The 18866-nt window shown below is 41.1% G+C and overlaps 1 protein-coding gene across 1 annotated transcript in view; it reads right to left on the bottom strand.

The window, feature by feature from the left end:
• CAP (Cbl-associated protein) overlaps positions 1-18866 on the bottom strand; it is an 822384-nt gene that overhangs the window by 314022 nt on the left and 489496 nt on the right. The window contains exon 6 of the mRNA XM_068228905.1: positions 2184-2231. Coding sequence (XP_068085006.1) covers positions 2184-2231 — 48 coding nt within the window. The remainder of the gene's footprint in view (positions 1-2183; positions 2232-18866) is intronic.

Consider the following 18866-nt stretch of genomic DNA (forward strand, 5'->3'; position numbering starts at 1 on the left):
CGAGAGTGGGGCTCGAAACCACTATCTCCGGGATGCAAGCTCACAGCTGCGCGCCCCTAACCGCAGGGCCAACTTGCCCGGTATTATTACTATTATTACAGCGAGCAGAAGTAGTAAATTTGCATTTGGGAGGTGGTCAGTTTGTAAACCACTGAGTGGAGTTCTAAAGAATGTCTTACACAGTTTCCCATTTTCACACTCTCCAAATGCTGTGGTTGTAGCTCATTTAAAGCCAGTCCGGCCCCGTGGCTAAATTGTTAGCGTGCTAGCCTTTGGTCCAGAGGGTCCCGGGTTCGATTCTTGGCCGGGTCGGGGATTTCAACCTTAATTGATTAATTCCAATGCCTCGGGGCCGGAAGTGTGTGGCGTATTCAGCATTAGAAATCATTACAGGTAGGGCCCTCACCTTCACAGACATGCGGGTCGCCTAATAGGTCGTCTAGGAGAAAAAGACCTGCACCAGGCCTCTCCGGAGTCCATACGCCATTATTATTATTCTTATTATAATTATAATAATAACAATTATTATTATTATTTAAAGCCGTTCCTAGTCCTTGTGTACCCGAGTGACATCTCTGAGAGATAGTGTGAGCAATGAGGTTGAGTCATCATTATGAGATCAAGTGGAGAGCTATGATATGAGAGGTAATGGGTCGAGTCAAGGAAACTAAACACCACGGTTTAGGGTGTAGTCTCGCTCATCACGTGACACAACAATATCATCTACCTGGGCAGTCGCTTTTTTCTTAGTGGTTTCACGTCGTTCCAACCCACTAACGTTTTCAGCGATGCAAGGGTGGTAAAGGGATAGGAGTGAGAAGGTATCGAACGTGGTTTTAATTAAGGTACAGCCATAGCATTATCCTGGTGTGAAATGGGAAACCACGGAAAACCATCTTCAGGGCTGCTGAGGGTGGGATCCGAACCCACAGTCTCTCGAATGCAAGTTCACAGCTACAGCTCTCCGCTCTGCAGGTGAAGACACTTAACGAGTAGGTTGTTTTATTTCAATCCCCACCACCAGCTGTCGTGGATAGTCCGGTTGTCTTAAAGAGAAGACAGGTGACATGAGATAGTTTTCCGTTGCTTTCCTTCACAAGTCAAAAGGTACAACGAAAAAACATAATTCCATCACCAGTAGCAGACACAAACAATAGCGTTGGAGGACCCTTACAGGGGATACCAACTTTTCCTGAAGCGGGGCATATTGAAACATGTCAGTACTACGTATTAACATCTCCACATTTCTTGATATAATGTTTTTTACTGACTGTTAACTGCTTGGCGAGCAGTGTGTACAAAAAAATTTCAATTAGACCACAAGTTTTTGCGATATAAGTTTGTTTTCATTAAAAATCCCTATAATCAAAACCTTCCGTAAGCATTAGAGTTTCAATATGAAAACCTATCTTTGATATAACATACGCTCAACAACGTCGCAGAGAAATATTTCAGGTAAATTCAAGAAATCACGTGTAATAACTTTTGTGTTATTAATGATATATTTTATATTCTTTGTGTATTTTTTTAGGAAAAATATCTTGACTCTGTAAGCCTACAACGAAATTTGAGCCTGTGCATTTTTTACTTATTGGCATACTGCATTAGAGGTCTGTGCTTAACCTGAGGTATTAAAATACTCCTGATTTGTAAGTCTATCCTTTCTGATGTAAACACTGATTAAAAGAAAATGTCGACCTATTTTTGCCAATATCTGAGTCCCTTAACAAGTTGCAACTTGCAAACCGATTGCACATTGAGTAGATGCGGGATATTATTAGGTGCAGGTTTGTAAAGCCACTCAAATGCATACGTAAGCTGACGCTAAAAGTGACAACTTCACACCATTCATCATAAAGACTAGATTCATAAGGAATAATACTGCTGATGTCCCTCATAGCTCTACTGTTTTCACATGATCGAAACCGAAGATGTGACTAAGACAACTCGATGAAAGAAGACAAAGTGTACTGGGAATTAGTTCAATAACTTGTCGATAAATCTGAGCTTTGATAAAACCAACAAAATCAAACGGAGTGCATTTCTCAACGAATGTAAATCATCGTTTGCTCTCCGTCCAAAGAAAACATTAAACACAGATGTTAGTGTCACAGAGAGCTCCCTCACAGAGGCTGCTCTATACTGAGTTAAGACACATACACCGATACACATTTCCGTGTTACCTGGTACAGGTGAGGTTGCTTTGAACGTCGGAGCGATCTTCACAGGACCTGAAACAAGCATGGAGTCCATAGAATGAGTCTTAGCGCTTCAGATACTCTGTAACATCCAACACAGGGATCGTAACAACACTATTTTCTTCCGATATGTATATATATTATAAATGTTAGTCCCCGACTGGAGTCTGAGTGTTTTTGCGGGCTGACCTCGAGAACCTCCAGACGGATTTTTATGCGATGTTCACCGCTGTATAGAGCATTTATCCAGGATGGTTTAGATGTATGCAATATTAGTTTCTGACAAAAAAGGAGGCAAGATTACGACTTTAGTGAAGGAATTCAAGGAAAAGAAAACGGGAAGCTGAGCACAATCTTGGCTTATGGTGACTAAAATGTAAACGATAGACGCAAAGTAAGTGTGGAAGAATTGATGAACATAAAATGTTCAACAAGGAAGTCTTTTTTTTTTTTTTTGCTAGGGGCTTTACGTCGCACCGACACAGATAGGTCTTATGGCGACGATGGAATAGGAAAGGCCTAGGAGTTGGAAGGAAGCGGCCGTGGCCTTAATTAAGGTACAGCCCCAGCATTTGCCTGGTGTGAAAATGGGAAACCACGGAAAACCATTTTCAGGGCTGCCGATAGTGGGATTCGAACCTACTATCTCCCGGATGCAAGCTCACAGCCGCGCGCCTCTACACGAACGGCCAACTCGCCCGGTACAAGGAAGTCTCGTCGGTACATACTTACCTGTAAAAGGTATTCCTCATTAGGACTCTTTATGTTTGCAGAAATAAATATCAGGCTTAAAACTGAAACCCATATTTTGAGATTGATCACGTGCAAATGTGGTGGTGGTTGTGATTATTATACTTTTAAGGGGAAGTAGAAGTGTACAACCATTTTCTAACAACACTAATCAGAGGAGAAAAAGGGAGAGACTAGAAAGCTTCAGACCAATTGCTTTACTGAATGCATGCTACAGATTTGTTCAGAGATTCTAAATCGTATTAGTCGACGACTGCTGAAGTCTATATAGCCTCATATAACAAGCGGGATTCGGATCTGGACGAAGATGCACAGATGAAGTGTTATCGTTAATAACATAGACAGAGGCAGGATTCCATCACCGCCTACAAACTTCTGTAGCTTTTACTGACTTTGCCGGCCCTGCGGTGTAGGGGTAGCGTGCCTGCCTCTTACCCGAAGGCCCCGGGTTCGATTCCCGGCCAGGACAGGGATTTTACCTGGACCTGAGGGCTGGTACGAGGTCCACTCAGCCTACATGATTATAATTGAGGAACTATCTGACGATGAGATAGCGGCCCAGGTCCAGAAAGCCAAGAATAACGGCCGAGAGGATTCGTTGTGATGACCACTCGACACCTCGTAATCTGCAGGCCTTCGGGGTGAGCAGTGGTAGTTTGGTAAGCCAAGGCCCTTCAAGGGCTGTAGTGCCATGGGGTTTGGAGTTTACTGACTTTAAGGCCGTATACGGCAGTAGATGGAAATATGGTGTAATCAGCGAACTCCTTCAGATAATTTCGGTAGTTTGTCTCATTAATAACATGTTAAGTGACAGGTCCTTCCGAGTTGTAATGGATAATGACATAAGCGTGCAAAAGAAGCTCAATAATAGACTACCACAAGGCTCGGATCTCTTCCTTCTTTTGTTCAGTCTGCACATCACAGATACGCCCTGATAGAGTCTCAAGAAAGTTTGTATATGCTGGCAATTGGGCAACAAACCAACCTCAGAGACCACCGAATACACAGTTACAAAAGACTTAGCCGCACTAAGGAATGATATTTACAGTAGAGGCCTCAATCCAGTGTGAAAAAAACTGTGCTGGCAAATTTTGATCTTCATAACAGAATCGCTGACAGGGACCTTACCGTGAACTTTAATAACAGCCATTTACAGAACAACAGGTATCGTAAGTACCTGGATGTAACACTTGCTGCCAGGGTAAGGAACAACGTCCTCCAACTTATATGAACAGCAAGGTATTCAAGAGCAAGCACTCTCCGTTACTCTGTCTTTGATATTGTATATTCTACAGCCGAATACTGAGTACCTCCGCCTATGTGGTGTAGCGGTTAGTGTGATTAGCTGCCACCCCAGCCATCCTGGAAGTGGTTTTCCGTGGTTTCCCAATTCTCATCCAGGCAAATGCCGGGATGGTACCTAACTTAAGACCACGGCTGCTTCCTTCACCCTTCCTTGTCTATTCCTTCCAATCTTTCCATCCCCCAACAAGGCCCCTGTTCAGCATAGCAGGTGAGGCCGCTTTGGCGAGGTACAGGTCATCCTCCCCAGTTGTATCGCCCAACCCAATATCTCACGCTCCAGGACACTGCCCTTGAGGCGGTAGAGGCGGGATCCCTCGCTGACTCTGAGGGAAAAACCGACCCTGGAGGGTAAACAGATTAAGAAGAAGAGGAATACTGGGCACGGGTTCTGTTAAATATTCCTTACGCGAAGAACTGAACCACCCCATGTGTTTCATCATCGGAACTGTAAAAAACATCCCAGTTTAGTGATTTCACATCCTAAGTCTTCCACAACTTCACAGATGCAAAGCTCTACTTACAGAATAAAAGAAAATAACCTACCACTGCCGATTCATGAAGATCTCGCAAGCGCACGCCTGGGAAGATTATGTTCGAGGCATCTCCCGCTTCTGCTGGCTAAGGACCTTATCGGCAACAAAAGCGGTCATTCTCATAGCTAGAACTTCGTGGTATACCTTGCATCATGGATCTAACTCGAGGAGTTTGGTGAACTCATAATCACGTACGAACAAAGCGCGGAGTTCGTCGGGACTTTCTATTTAAGAGGTAAATGTGAATGTGTGGCTGATAAACTGTGCACTATATTACTCAAGAGTGTGTCCTGCATGCCTACACAAGGGACTCAGAAAACTTTCTCTTGGCAATTGACTATATTAAAAACTTACATTTAAAATATTAAGTTTTATGCATTGAATGTACTGAAATTCATACACTTCAGTGCCTTTGTTCCCAAGAGAACGGGTTCGATCCTCGTTGACAATGCTGGCGTTTCATAGTAATTAAATGCGATAACTCTGTGCCGTGTGCCTCCAACATATTAAAGAATACCTAAGGTCCTTGTTACTACCACCTTTTGTCTCAACTATTCTCTAGTATAGGTACTATGCCAGCTGGGATATTCTATTACATAGCAATTCAAGTGCTGTATGTATTGTGTTTCTATACAGAGCGTAAGCATTCTTGAAAGACTATAAAAAACAAATTCTATTTTAACTTAATTTCGACAAGAGACTTTATATCCGCCGCTTCTTAGCAATCACATATATTTGATTACACATTTCGCCAAAGTGCTCCATAATACGAATTTAAGGAATTTCACTGAAGTAGGGACATTCACGAATATACTATACCATAAACTCGTTTGGATATTACGAGCCAGACGAAAGGCCTTGTAAGGCACACCAGGTCTGGGGGTGGGCGACATCTGTAGTGTGTGGGAATCTGCGTGTTATTGTGGTGGAGGATAAGGTTGTGTGAGGTGAATGAGTTGTAGGAATGTTCAAGACAGCACGAACACCCAACCCCCAAGCCAAGCGAGTTAACCGTTTATGATCAAATTCCCATAACTCAGCAGGGAATCGAACCGGAGTCCCACGGGACTGAAAGCCAAGACACTGACTACTGAGTTATATAGCCGGCAGTAAAACAACATTATCGGTACACTGGACTGTTCCTGTACAATTTTAACTGGACAATTGTCATATTCTCCTTAATTACACTTGATATCGGGAAGAAGAAGATGTTACTAAGAATTTTGCAACCTGTACAAAGCTCAATATCCAGAGTAAACGACACAACGTACCAGAACAAAAAGGTAGAAAAATAGATCTGGAAACTAGTATCCTCCGAGAAGTAGAATTGCTTCAAAAATGTTGAGAACTGGAAAACCGTCTGGGCCTGACGAAATAAGTGCAGAGGTCTTGAAAGCTACAAGCGATATTCTTAAAAATCGGCCTTTCATACGGAATATGGATAATTTCCACATTATCTCTTCGATCCTTTCTTGTGGATTGTGAAGAAGGTGGATTGTAGCCATTCGTCTGACCAGCTTCTAGAATTCTATATTATACCACACAGTAAATGAAATGGCGTATGGCTTTTAGTGCCGGGACTGTCCGAGGGCATGTTCGGCTCGCCAGGTGCAGGTCCTTTGGTTGACACCCGTAGGCGACCTGCGCGTCGTGATGAGGATGAAATGATAATGGAGACGACACATATAACCAGCCCCCGAGCCAGCGAAATTAACCAATGATGGTTAACATTCCTGACGCTGCCGGAAATCGAACCCGGGACCCCTGTGACCAAAGGCCAGTACGCTAACCATTTAGCTATGGAGCCGGACATACCACACAGTGAACTAAAACGGAAATTTCAGCCTTTTCTCTGCGGAGCAGTGACAAATTAAGTATAATAATGGAAGGAAGTCAAAGATTTATACTGTGGTTTTTGAACGTTCGGAATATAACAGCCATCGATAGTCGATATAGTCTGTTCTTAAATCATTTAACCTTGCATAACCAAGATCATGATTGCTGACCGTAAGAACAACAACAACAACAACAACAACAACAACAACAACAGAAGCAGTCCACAAATCCAACAGATTGGAGAATGTGAAATTGTAAACTTATTTTCCAATCCTGGTGGTTCTACAGAAGAACTAAAACAAAGGATCGAAATACAAAAGTAAGAATGATTCGTCTGCAGTAGTTTTGGAAATATGATATCATAATTGAATATTGAATTTTCACGACGGCATTGCAATCGAAATCGGCTTTCAACCTCTTAGGTCATGTTACGAACATGTAGTACGTGTTGAAGGGATGGTTTCGGGAGGTTGTGGGTTCGGATCCCACTTGTGTCCGGTTGACCATTTTTATTCTTTACTTAACATCTCTTGAACACTTACTACAAGTTCGTAACATGACCTAATAGGTTGAAAGCCGATTTCGATGATATCATCATGATCAGTACAAAAAGGAAATTGTTGAACATCCATTCTTGTTGGATTTTTGTACGGCACAGACAATGGACTGTCCTACAATAGCACTGTGCGCGAACAGAAAACTTAAGACATGTGGTGTTAAAAGAAAATGCTGGGTCTTCCTGGGGCGACTCATAGCAGCAACATGTCGATTCTGAACCGACCTCAGGTAAAATTTGATCTGTGGTGGACATTTACTGAGCGGATCATACGCTACTTGGAACATGTAATGCGCCAAGAAAGTAGCCTTCAAAGGTTGATTGTTGAGAGCAAGGTCCAAGGATCCAGGCCGGTAGGATGAGTACCAACACGATGGATTGACATGTTGAATAGTCCCTTACAGAGTTCTCTCCGAGTAACCACACTACAGGCTTTGGATAGGGAAGAATGGCGGAGTATGATTCATCAGCCAGATGGCTACATTATTATGACAGTCACTACGACTCAGCCATGAGGCTAGACGAATAATAATAATAATAATAATAATAATAATAATAATAATAATAATAATACTCATAGTTTGTGTTTAAGAAGTAACGGTCGTGTTTTCCTTCAAAATATCACAACTTTTAAACTGGCAAGCATGTGGTTATAAAGAATTCACTTTTGTTTTTGTTATTACTTCATATAGTCGGTTTGGAACGTTTTTATCATTAGCTCCATATATATCTGGTGAATCTGTGTGAAGTTTTTGCTGCGCTGATGTATGTATTAACTGAGGCTAGACAAGCTTGGAGTTTTTAGTTCACCGAACAAGTTGGCTGTGTGGTTAAGGTCGCGCAGCTGTGAGCTTGCATTCGGGAGATAGTAGGTTCGAATCCCATTGTGTGTAACCATGAAGAGGGTTTTCCGTGGTTTCACATTTTCACATCAGGCAGATGCTGGGGCTGTAAGTTAATTAAGGCCATGGCTGCTTCCTTACCACGCCTATCATTTTCCTATCCCATCGTCGGCATAAGGGCTATCTGTGTCGGTGTGACGTCAAGCAAATTGTAAAAAAATAAAAGTTCTTCGTGAAACAGTCTCGAGACTTTTAGTCGCAGGTGGAATACAAAACACAATGAGTGAATTTTCATTTCAAAAATTAGCGGGCTGAGCGGCTTAGACGGTTGAGGCGCTGCCCTTCTGACCCCATCTTGGCAGGTTCGATCCTGGCTCAGTCCGGTGGTATTTGAAGGTGCTCAAATACGTCAGCCTCGTGTCGGTAGATTTACTGGCACGTAAAGGAACTCCTGCGGGACTAAATTCCGGCACCTCGGCGTCTTAGAAAACCGAAACATTAGTTAGTGGGATGTTAAGCCAATAACGTTATTAATTTAAAAAATTCCACCGGGTACTGAAAGATGGCTGCTTTCGTGAGCTGCCAGTGGCGATGCACTGGCAAAGAAGTGATGCGTTCCATTCCTTCAACTTCTATTGACAGGGCAGAGAAGGGAAAGCCTTAGCTAACTGAGCAAGAAACAACAATGCCAACTCCTCAAATACGGCAGCGTACTTAACTATACTTTAGCCGATTTTAGAGACTTAAGCTTTTCTGTTCCTAGCACAGCAGGTTCGAACTCTGTTGATGGTGCTGAACAACTCCAAGTCGTCGGCTTTGGGCACGTTAAAATTAATCTCTTTTGAAACAACATTCTGAAAACCCAGAGTTTTTTTGCTATTTGTTTTACGTCGCACCGACACAGATATGTCTTATGGCGACGATGGGACTGGAAAGGCGTAAGAATGGGAAGGAAGCGTCCGTGGCCTTAGTTAAGGTACAGCCCCAGCACTTGCCTGGTGTGAAAATGGGAAACCACGGAAAACCATCTTCAGGGCTGCCGACAGTGGGATTCGAACCCACTATCTCCCGAATACAGGATACTGGCCGCACTTAAGCGACTGCAGCTGTCGAGCTCGGTCAAAGTTTATTAAAATCTACAGCAGTTGAAGGGAGGTTAAGAAATGACATTAATTTTCACTAACATGTAGATATGCACTATGCTCTGAAACTGGGGGCGATTTATCAGTATTTAAATGAGTGAGACATTTCTCCGAAATGCCTTGAACGCGATCATAAAGAGATTTCTCTCTCATATCCGCTATTCCCAAGCACCTGAGAGTGAAGCGCTCTTTCATCGTGGTTGGATTACAGATTATCGACCTTCGGTTCGTAAATCGCGGGTTCAACCCAAGTAGAAGAAGTTGCGTTCTTGATTGTTGAAAGAGTGTTCATTTGCACCCCATGTCGTACGATGTCAGCATGTTAATGATTTCTGGTGACATATTTGGTGTTCAATAGGGATAAGTAATAAAAGTCAGCCACAGGTTGCCCAACAGAGTTCCGGTTCCTTTGCCATCTGGCAGACAAAGACAGAACGTGAACATTGACATTCAGGCAGCCTAAATGGCACCGGATCAAAATGCCTCCCCACAGTAGTCGAAGCTATATTATTATTATTATTATTATTATTATTATTATTATTATTATTATTATTATTATTATTATTATTATTATCATCTTATGATCACAGCTAACGAGTGTAGCCATTCGAAAACGAAACCATTTATTCTGCTAGTGCGTCAGTTTCAACGTTCGATTTTCCTCTACCAGGTGGCAGGATAAAGCGGATTTCTAAAGGGCGATCTATATAAGAGTTTAAATTAATTTTGTCGGCTAAATTCCATATATGTCACCAGAGATCTTTTACACACGCATACATCGTCGGACGTTGAGTGTTGAATGGTCTTTCTTCTGCCCTTAAAAAATTCTGAATACCTCTTCCGGATTTGAACCCGCGAAGCCCGGCATTGCCACTGATCAACACATGGATTCATCATCATCATCATCATCATCATCATCATCATCATCATCATCCACCACAGAAACATACCACAGTGAATACATCCCTCCACATAGGGTTGCGTCAGGAAGGGCAACCGGACTTAAAACTGGAGCAAGCCAACATGTTTGACTCACACCTGCGAACCCGTGAATGTATAGAAAATGTTGCGGAACAGGAGGAAGAAAAAGAAGATTCATTTTATTGTCTGTCTCCTTGCCTGAGTAGTCAGTATCGTGACCTACGGTTCTAAGGCCCTAGGCTTGATTCTCGGCCGTCGAAGGATTTTAACCTCTGGTTCCGGGAGTGGGTGTTCATGTAAATACACATATATTCATCCAATTCACTAAAACAAAAAACAACCACCACCATAGAAAGAAAAAAGCAATAGTGGATAGCCCTACATCCCTCCACATAGGATTGGCGTCAAGAAGGACATCCGATCGTAAAAATCCACCAAAGTCTTAAAAAGAACCGACACAAGAAATTTGGGAAAAAGGTCAAAAGGAGAGGAATATTGTTATAACTGTCATAATTACTGTAACTGCTCTATTATTTTTCTCTGGTCATTTTTAAATATTCATTCATATCTTAAAAATGTCGTAAGCCTCTTCTTCTCACGGATTGATCAGTAATAGAAATCTCTGTGTTGAATGGTACAGAAAGTTAGTATATTCTCGTAAGTGACGAAAGAGACTTACCTATAACCATGTTAGTCCACTATGAATACGCTAACCAACACTTAGAACTGTCTCACTGTCGGCTACCGCCAGCCCACTACTTCTCTACTCGAGCTCACTAGGAGCTGCGGGCCAAACCTCCTTCCTGTTTTTATTCCCGACTGGGAACGCCGCCAGAAGCTGAGAAATTTCGTTCACAGTCACCGTTAACGGAAACATCACAAACAAGACTTTATGGGAAGGAATAATATTAATGCCACATCCCACCAAATCAGCTGAAAATAGCAGCTGATATTTCAAGAGCAGGAACAGCACTAACTATTATATTATAGTTCCTGTTGTACCCGTACTTGATGGGAAAATCACTCAGCATGTGCATGATTACACTTCAGTCGACCCCTCAAAGACACATGTCTGCGAAGGCCACAGTAAAGTAGTGGACAATCACTATTTTTGCCATCAGAATTTGGACAGAAATACTGATTATAGGTGGAGAAAAAATATTAATTGCAATGAATGAACATTGTAGATTGCAATTAGCTTATTAGTTACTGGTTATACTTCATAGTTAATTTGTTAGGACAGTTTATTGCTTGGAATGTTTTTAAGGCTGCAAATTCACCCTAAGCTGTCGGAAGGGTAAATATGGAAAGTAATCATGTGATATGAATGGTATTTTCAAAGATACTACCCACAGCATGAGGCATAAAAGTAAACTACAATCATATTTAGAAAATATATTTTTTGTATGAAAATTTCAAATTTTGCTATTCAAATGTTTCCAAATTTTGTCGAATATTTTATGGCTTATTTTTCACAACTAAAGAGCTACATTCATGATTGTAGTTCACGATTAAGGTAACTGTACACCAAAACAGTATGTCAAATCACATTGGTCTATCATTAATAGTTACTGAGATACGGTTCTTATATTTTTTACTTAGTATTACTCTACTATAAAAGTGTACTTTTAAATTAATTTTATTATCTCTGTAACCATTAATCACAAACAAATAAAATTTAGCACACTGTTTTAATGTGCAATTATCGTAAACATGGACTGGAATAACGAATACAGCTCTTTATTGATGAAAAATAAGGGCAATCAAATTTTTCAACAAAATTTATGAAAATCTGTGTAACAATATTTGAATTTTTCTTAGCAGAAAACCATTTTACCAAGTATCATGATTGCAGTCTACTTTGTACCTACACGCTGTGGCTAGTAGCTGTAAAATTAGAATTCATGTCACGGGAGTAGTTTTCCGAGTTTATCCTTCCGACAACTTGCAGTGAATTTGCAGCCTTAAAAAACACCGCAAGGAATAAACTGCCATAAAAATAACGATGAAGTATAACCAGTAAGTAATAAGCTAATGACAATTTACAGTGTTTATTTATTGCACACGGTAATTTTTCTCTACCTGGAATAAGTATTTCTGTTGAAATTATGATGGCGAATATAGTGATTTTCCACTACTTTTTTGTGCCTTGAAATTGTTCCTGAGATTCGGAGCCACGTAGGTCGATATTTTTCTCCCTGTCAGTAGTTTGTGACGTACTTTGTTGCCAGCACTATCTCACCCCGTGCAGTTTCATATTTTAACTTGAATATGTGTTTGGTCTAACTGGAATTAGTGTCATCAATTTCCGGCCATCACTGTAACCATGGCAACCAGAGTTCCTCTATGTATACTAGGTCAAACAGCGCCATCTTCTCACTGTGCGCTTTCTTCCTGGAACTAAGAGCTTGAGAAAATCTCGCATAAAGTGAACCTCGCTCGACTGCTCAGTCCAGAAGTATAATCCTTGAACTGACAGGAAAACAAACCCAGCACCTTGTAAAAAGAGACAGGCACGCTACATCTACACCACAGAATGTAGTAATCGGATGATTTTCACATTATTGCTAGTCTGATTTCATCTCTTCCTTCTTGGATAAAAAAACAACAACATCAGGTTTATATTCAAAAGTAGATTACAGACAGATGTACGAAGACTTTAAACGTGGCCAGGATGATCTCCATATTAACTCTCAGTAGAGTTAGTTATCAGCTCTTGGACTTAAAATTTCACAAGACCGGCTGTGAAAGTTATCTTATAGATAAAGAAAATTGTAAATAGCATTCTAAATAAATTTTGTCATGAATACCTCGGATTTTTAGGTGATAATAGGTTAGAATGCAAAGTAATTTAGTTTGTAGGAAGTGTGATGCAACCCGTTGTACCACAATGTAGGAAGAGTAGCATAAATTCAAGGAGGTCTATAGGCTGTACCCCTAATATCTATGCAAATCTCATAGCACAACCGTTGTACAGTGTAGGGTATACTTGTTACTGGCTTAAGGAAGTTTGCATTCTAACCTATCAGCACCTAATAATCCGGACTCTAGCTCATGAGTATTTTCTTCTAAAATCAACCATAAGGTAGATGCACAGAGTTTGTTTTTGATCCCCTCTAAATCCCCCCTCCCCAGTGTCTCCTGATTTGTTTAACAACTTATAGCTAAAAATCCATTCGCCATTATTGCAAATTTGAATGCCAAGCTTAATGAAAATTCCTTTACCGAGCTCGATAGCTGGACTCGCTTAAGTGTGACCAGTGTCCAGTATTCGGGTTCGAACCCCACTGTCGGCAGCCTTGAAGATGGTTTTCAGTGGTTTCCCATTTTCACACCAGGCAAATGTTGGGGCTGTACCTTAATTAAGGCCTCGGCCACTTCCTACCAACTCCTAGCCGCTTCCTGTCCCATCATCGCCATAAAACCTATATGTGTCGGAACGACGTAAAGCAACTTGCGAAAAAAAAAATCCTTTAACCATTTCCCCATGATGCTGTAACAAAGAAACAACAAGACGACAGACAGACAAAAATTAAATCGAACCCATCATAGCCTATTATTTGTCCTGCCCGGTACAAAATCGAAGTATTAGGTTGTTGTTGTTGTTTGAGTCATCAGTCCATAGACTGGTTTGATGCAGTTTAGAATGCCACCCTACTCTGTGATAACCTTTTCAGTTCTACGCAACTACTGCATTCTACACCTGCTATTTGCTTTACGCCGCACCGACACAGATAGGTCTTATGGCGACGATGGGACAGAAAAGGCCTAGGAATGGGAAGGAAGCGGCTGTGGCCTTAATTAAGTTACAGCCCCAGCATTTGCCAGGTGCGAAAATGGGAAACAACGGAAAACCATTTTCAGGGCTGCCGACAATGGGATTCGAACCCGCTATTTCCCTGATGCGAGCTCACAGCTGTCCGCCCCTAACCACACGGCCAACTCGCCCGGCCATTCTACATATGCTCTGAACTGCTTGTCATATTCATGCCCTGATCTACCCCTACCGTTCTTACCGCCCACACTTCCCTAAAAAACCAACTGAACAAGACCTGGGTATCTTAAGATATGTCCCATCATTCTATCTTTTCTTCTCGCAAAATTTAGCCAAATCGATCTCTTCTCACCAATTCGACTCGATACCTCTTCATTCATGATTTAACCTATCCAGGTCACCTTCAGCATTCTTCAGTAACACCAGATTTCAAAAGATTCTATTCTCTTTCTTTCACTTTCATACAATGCCATGCTCCAGACGAAAATCTTCAAAAACATCTTTGTAATTCCTATATCAAAGTTCGAAGTGAGCAAATTTCTTTTCTTAAGGAATGTCGTCCTTGCTTGTGTTTGAATGCATTTTATATCCTCCTTACTTCTATCATCGTTAGTTTTTTACTACCCAAATAACATCTACTTTCTTTAATATTTAAAAAAATACAGAAAGAAAGACACAGAGTGTTTCCGTGATGGTGGTACAGACTTTCAAAGATGCTGGAGAAGGAACAGTTTGACATAGAGAACACCTTGGCCAGGAATCGCCTCAGTCGCCAGTTATACACTAAAGCCGTTTCTGGAAGTTTGCAGCAATAGTGAAAGCAGGCATGCATCATGAGGGGTTGCGAAATGCGCCAAACATGCACAGCGAATGACGCGAGCTGTAAACTTAAGCAATGCAATGCAGATGGTGATGTGTTTCGGACGTGGGCAGGCCTGATGAACGAGTGTTCAGTCCACCATTTTAAATAAGAGTTTTAAATGTCTTAGTAGCATATGCAATTTGTAAGGATTCTTTTATCTTACATTCATAGGTAGAACTATCCGACAGAAATTTGGCTTATATCCGGCAACCGGTCTTCCTTACCTGAATTTGATACATGGCCCTTATTAAGCAGTTCTGAAAGTTTGTGTCATTATCATTGAAACACCCTGTATATAGATATATTACTAGACAATTATTTATTTTACGTCCCACCAACTCAAGTGTAATAGCGACGATGGAATAGAACAGGCCGAGTTCTGGGAAGGAAGAAACCATAACCTTAAGGTACACTCCCAGAATTCTGGTGTGAAATAAGAAATCATCGAAGACCATCTTCAGGGCTTCGAACCCACTATCTCCGAATGCAAGCTGGCAGCAAAGTGACCAAAATGCGTATATATTTTTTTGCCCTTGGTGCAACAGCTCATTACGGGGCTTGGGTTGAAAAACGACAAACGACAAAGTGTCACGTGGTCAACCTGACATCCTCAGCTGTATAACTCGCCTTTTGACACGGGGTCCGTAGCCTTTCATATCAACTGGTCTCACGGGGCTGAATGAAACTCGTTTCAGCCTTCAGCCCGTCGGACTGCCTGGGAATCAAATGCGGTAAGAATGCGGTGGTGGTGGTGGTGATTATTGTTTTAAAAGAAAGCACACTCGACCGACAATCTTCCTTTAACATTAATCAAAGCAAGAGGGCATGAAAATGAAGTGAACTTGCAAATCTAATACCTTCGGGAACGCAGAGGTGGATGTTAGGTCTTACGATAGTCTGGGGATACCGTGGAAGGAACGGGGCAGGCGTGCTATCCCATCCATCAAGGGATGACATTTGAAGTCAGTAGCTACTGTAAATACTTTGGTCGCTAGCCTACTGATATTGCAGAAATGCTCTGAACATCATGGTTCGTCATTATAAAATTGAAGGTGACGACAGCAACACGCACCAAAGTGTGTTGGTACAGCATGTATTCAAAATGCGCATCATCACGTGTTAAACATTGTTCATAACGGTCTTTCTGATTGTGGAGCATGTTGTTGCATACAGGTTGTCTCAAGGACACAAAAATGACTGTATCTTTTCTCGAGAAACGAGTTATGGAGGTGTGAGATATGGGGAGGATAATTCCGTTCCACAGTAAATTAAGAATTTAGATTAGTGCGGCCAGTATCCAGTATTCGGGAGATAGTGGGTTCGAACCCCACTGTCGGCAGTCCTGAAGATTGTTTTCCGTGGTTTCCCGTTGTCACACCAGGCAACTGCTGGGGTTGTACCTTAATTAAGGTCACGTCCGCTTCTTCCCCACTCCCAGCCCCTTCCTGTCCAATTGTCGCCATAAGACTTGTCTGTGTCGGTGCGACGTAAAGCAATTTGTAAACAAAAAGAATTTACAAAATTAAGTGACCTCCCCGCATCTCCACCACTAGGTGTGAGCTCTGGGTCGATTGTCGTTACAGTGGCAGGTTCCTGGCGACATTCCGTACTCTTAGACTTTCAGAGCATGTGCGGAATTTCAGTACGGTTCGATGGTGATCTAACTTCTAACATCTAAGTGATCGGCCCCTAATGGTACGAGATGAAAAGACATGTAATGGTAATTACAAAATTAAAATTTGCCCACCGACTAGAATAAAAAAGGATGTAAAAATGAGTATGAATTTAGAATAGTAACTGGATCTCATTCGGAACGCTTTATTTTCTTATAAAATTGATTTTGAAATAGATTAAAATGCCTTCGAAGTGAAATTATATAATTTATAGAATTTAAAATTTTAAAACATATGAAAAATACACAAAAGCAGTATGTAAGGTTTGTTTTGATACATACCGACAACAAATACAAGCAATAAAGCCCGCTGCATGCGAAAGTACAACGGGGTTGTCTGAGGAAATGTAATGTTTTGGGCACTTTCTTTAACTGAAAAGCGGACGTAGATTTTCCTAGTATGGAATAAGCTGTGGATGGCATTTCATGCATTTTTAATTCCCGTTTTCTAATTTTAATGTAATTTGTGTAAGTTTGATTATTTTCTGGCGTTTTATCCTTCCTTAACTTTTTTAACTGAGGTACATGAAGATTTAATTATTTTTTCAACATCGACTATACAATACTGGAATTACAGGCTTCCCACTTTCCCTGTGGGTTTCTCCGAGCAACCTGTCACTTCGAAGACTGTTTATGGAATGCATTCAACCCGTGTTATAATGAAAAAATTATTAAAATCGGCCCGGAAGAACTCTAGAAATAAGCGTTAACGCATGAAGCCTTACCCACTTATATAAATAGTAAAGCGTACATTATTTCCCCCCTCCTATTTTAGTTTACTCAGCAAAGGAAACATTTTTAAGCGAGACCACATCTGTTTACAATATTTGCACGCTGAGAGAACAAAGATGTTTCGATGGCTCTACATCTCTTTTCATAGAACAGGAAGGTGTACTGATTTCACTGTTACAGGCCGATTTAATGTATCCGTTAGTTTCGGAGACGCTTTTGTTTGCCCGTTATCACTAACTTTTCCGTTGTTTGCTCTTTTTATAAAAAGACGAAATATTACTTTATTCTATTTTTCAATGGTGCACACTTAATTGCGAAAGCACACGGAACAAAATAATATGACACGCGTATAATACTGTCGATTTAAATGAACGATGAATTTGCGAAAAGATCCACTAACCAGCGATTAAAGCATCTTAAGTAGGAACGCTCTACTGGAAATGGAAACATGTTTTTAATATCGGAACAAATTATAAAATACGTAAACTAATAAGATATCGTCATCTGCTGTCGTCAGTCGTGAAGAAGCAATATTTTATGAATATTTTAAAACTTGCTCGTCAGTTTCAAATTTTTAGTGGCAAACGGAAATTTCACTACCGGCCCTACATATAATATTGTGATAAAATACGGCATCCCCTGTATTTAGGCTACCCTTCCTGATTTCATGCGGCGCACCATCTACCCGCAACCTCAAGAACTCGGAGCACACGTGATTTAGACTGGAACTTTGGCTTCACCTACACATAGACCTCCCTTCTTCCAATACATTTCATGCCATCTAGCTGCGATTCTCCCATCCCTACATTTGATATGATAAATTTTGTTTTAGGGGTTGGTACACCATTTCTTTGACTATTAATATGTCACTAACTGTGCCCAATCAGCGGCTACCTTAATGGTTATAAAATGGGTACCCACAGTGGTCGTATTCTCGGTCTCTTCTTCGAGCGAAACAGAACTTTTAAAGGTCGCATGGACTGGCTACTGGCAAGAGAAAGGCAATTTTCAACTTATACGATCGATACAAGTCCTCTCTTGGTGTAGGGAGATGTTTTTATAGGTTTTAACATTGTAATTATGTAAATGTTAGGAAGGATCTTCAAGGTTGTCGAACTAAATTATGTACGGAATCTCTGTGTCTTTTAACGAATTATGGGGCAAGTGTATACTCGCCCTATGCGACTGCGTCATGTAAGCATGTCAACAGGATGTTAGAGTGATTTACTCTCCGTGTTCGTATCTCTTTTCCCTTACTGCGACTAGGTATTTTCAAAATTTAAACCTTCGTTAACCCTTTAGGTTTTTAATTTTTCTTTCCTTGTAGTCGCAGAGTAGGTTGGGCCTATCCCCTGACTCAATTGGAGACTTCTTCCCCATTATGTGATTTTCTTGAGCCAGTCTTCGGGGATTTCATGTGATACTGAACCCCTGTCCTTTTGCTAGTTTTGGCATTTTCTAAAATTATTTTGTCTTCTTGTTTTGGTGTAAATTTTCTTTTCGGCTTGTAATATACTATGAGATTATCTCTTTCGTACAAGGAGTGGCAGGGGGGATCCCTATTAAGGTTCATTTGTTGGATCTTAAATTTCCCCGATGGAAATTGAGACTTTACTACACGGACCCCCTTTCAGTACGTTAACGTACCACCCACTCTGTGTTTAATGGGGCTCTGAAAACCACTACATGGGCAATTTTTCCCCTTCTTGTATCTTAATTACTCTGAGAGCACTAGTTTGATA

The sequence above is a fragment of the Anabrus simplex genome, chromosome 8, assembly GCF_040414725.1.
Source record: "Anabrus simplex isolate iqAnaSimp1 chromosome 8, ASM4041472v1, whole genome shotgun sequence".
Classification (NCBI taxonomy): Eukaryota; Metazoa; Arthropoda; class Insecta; order Orthoptera; family Tettigoniidae; genus Anabrus; species Anabrus simplex.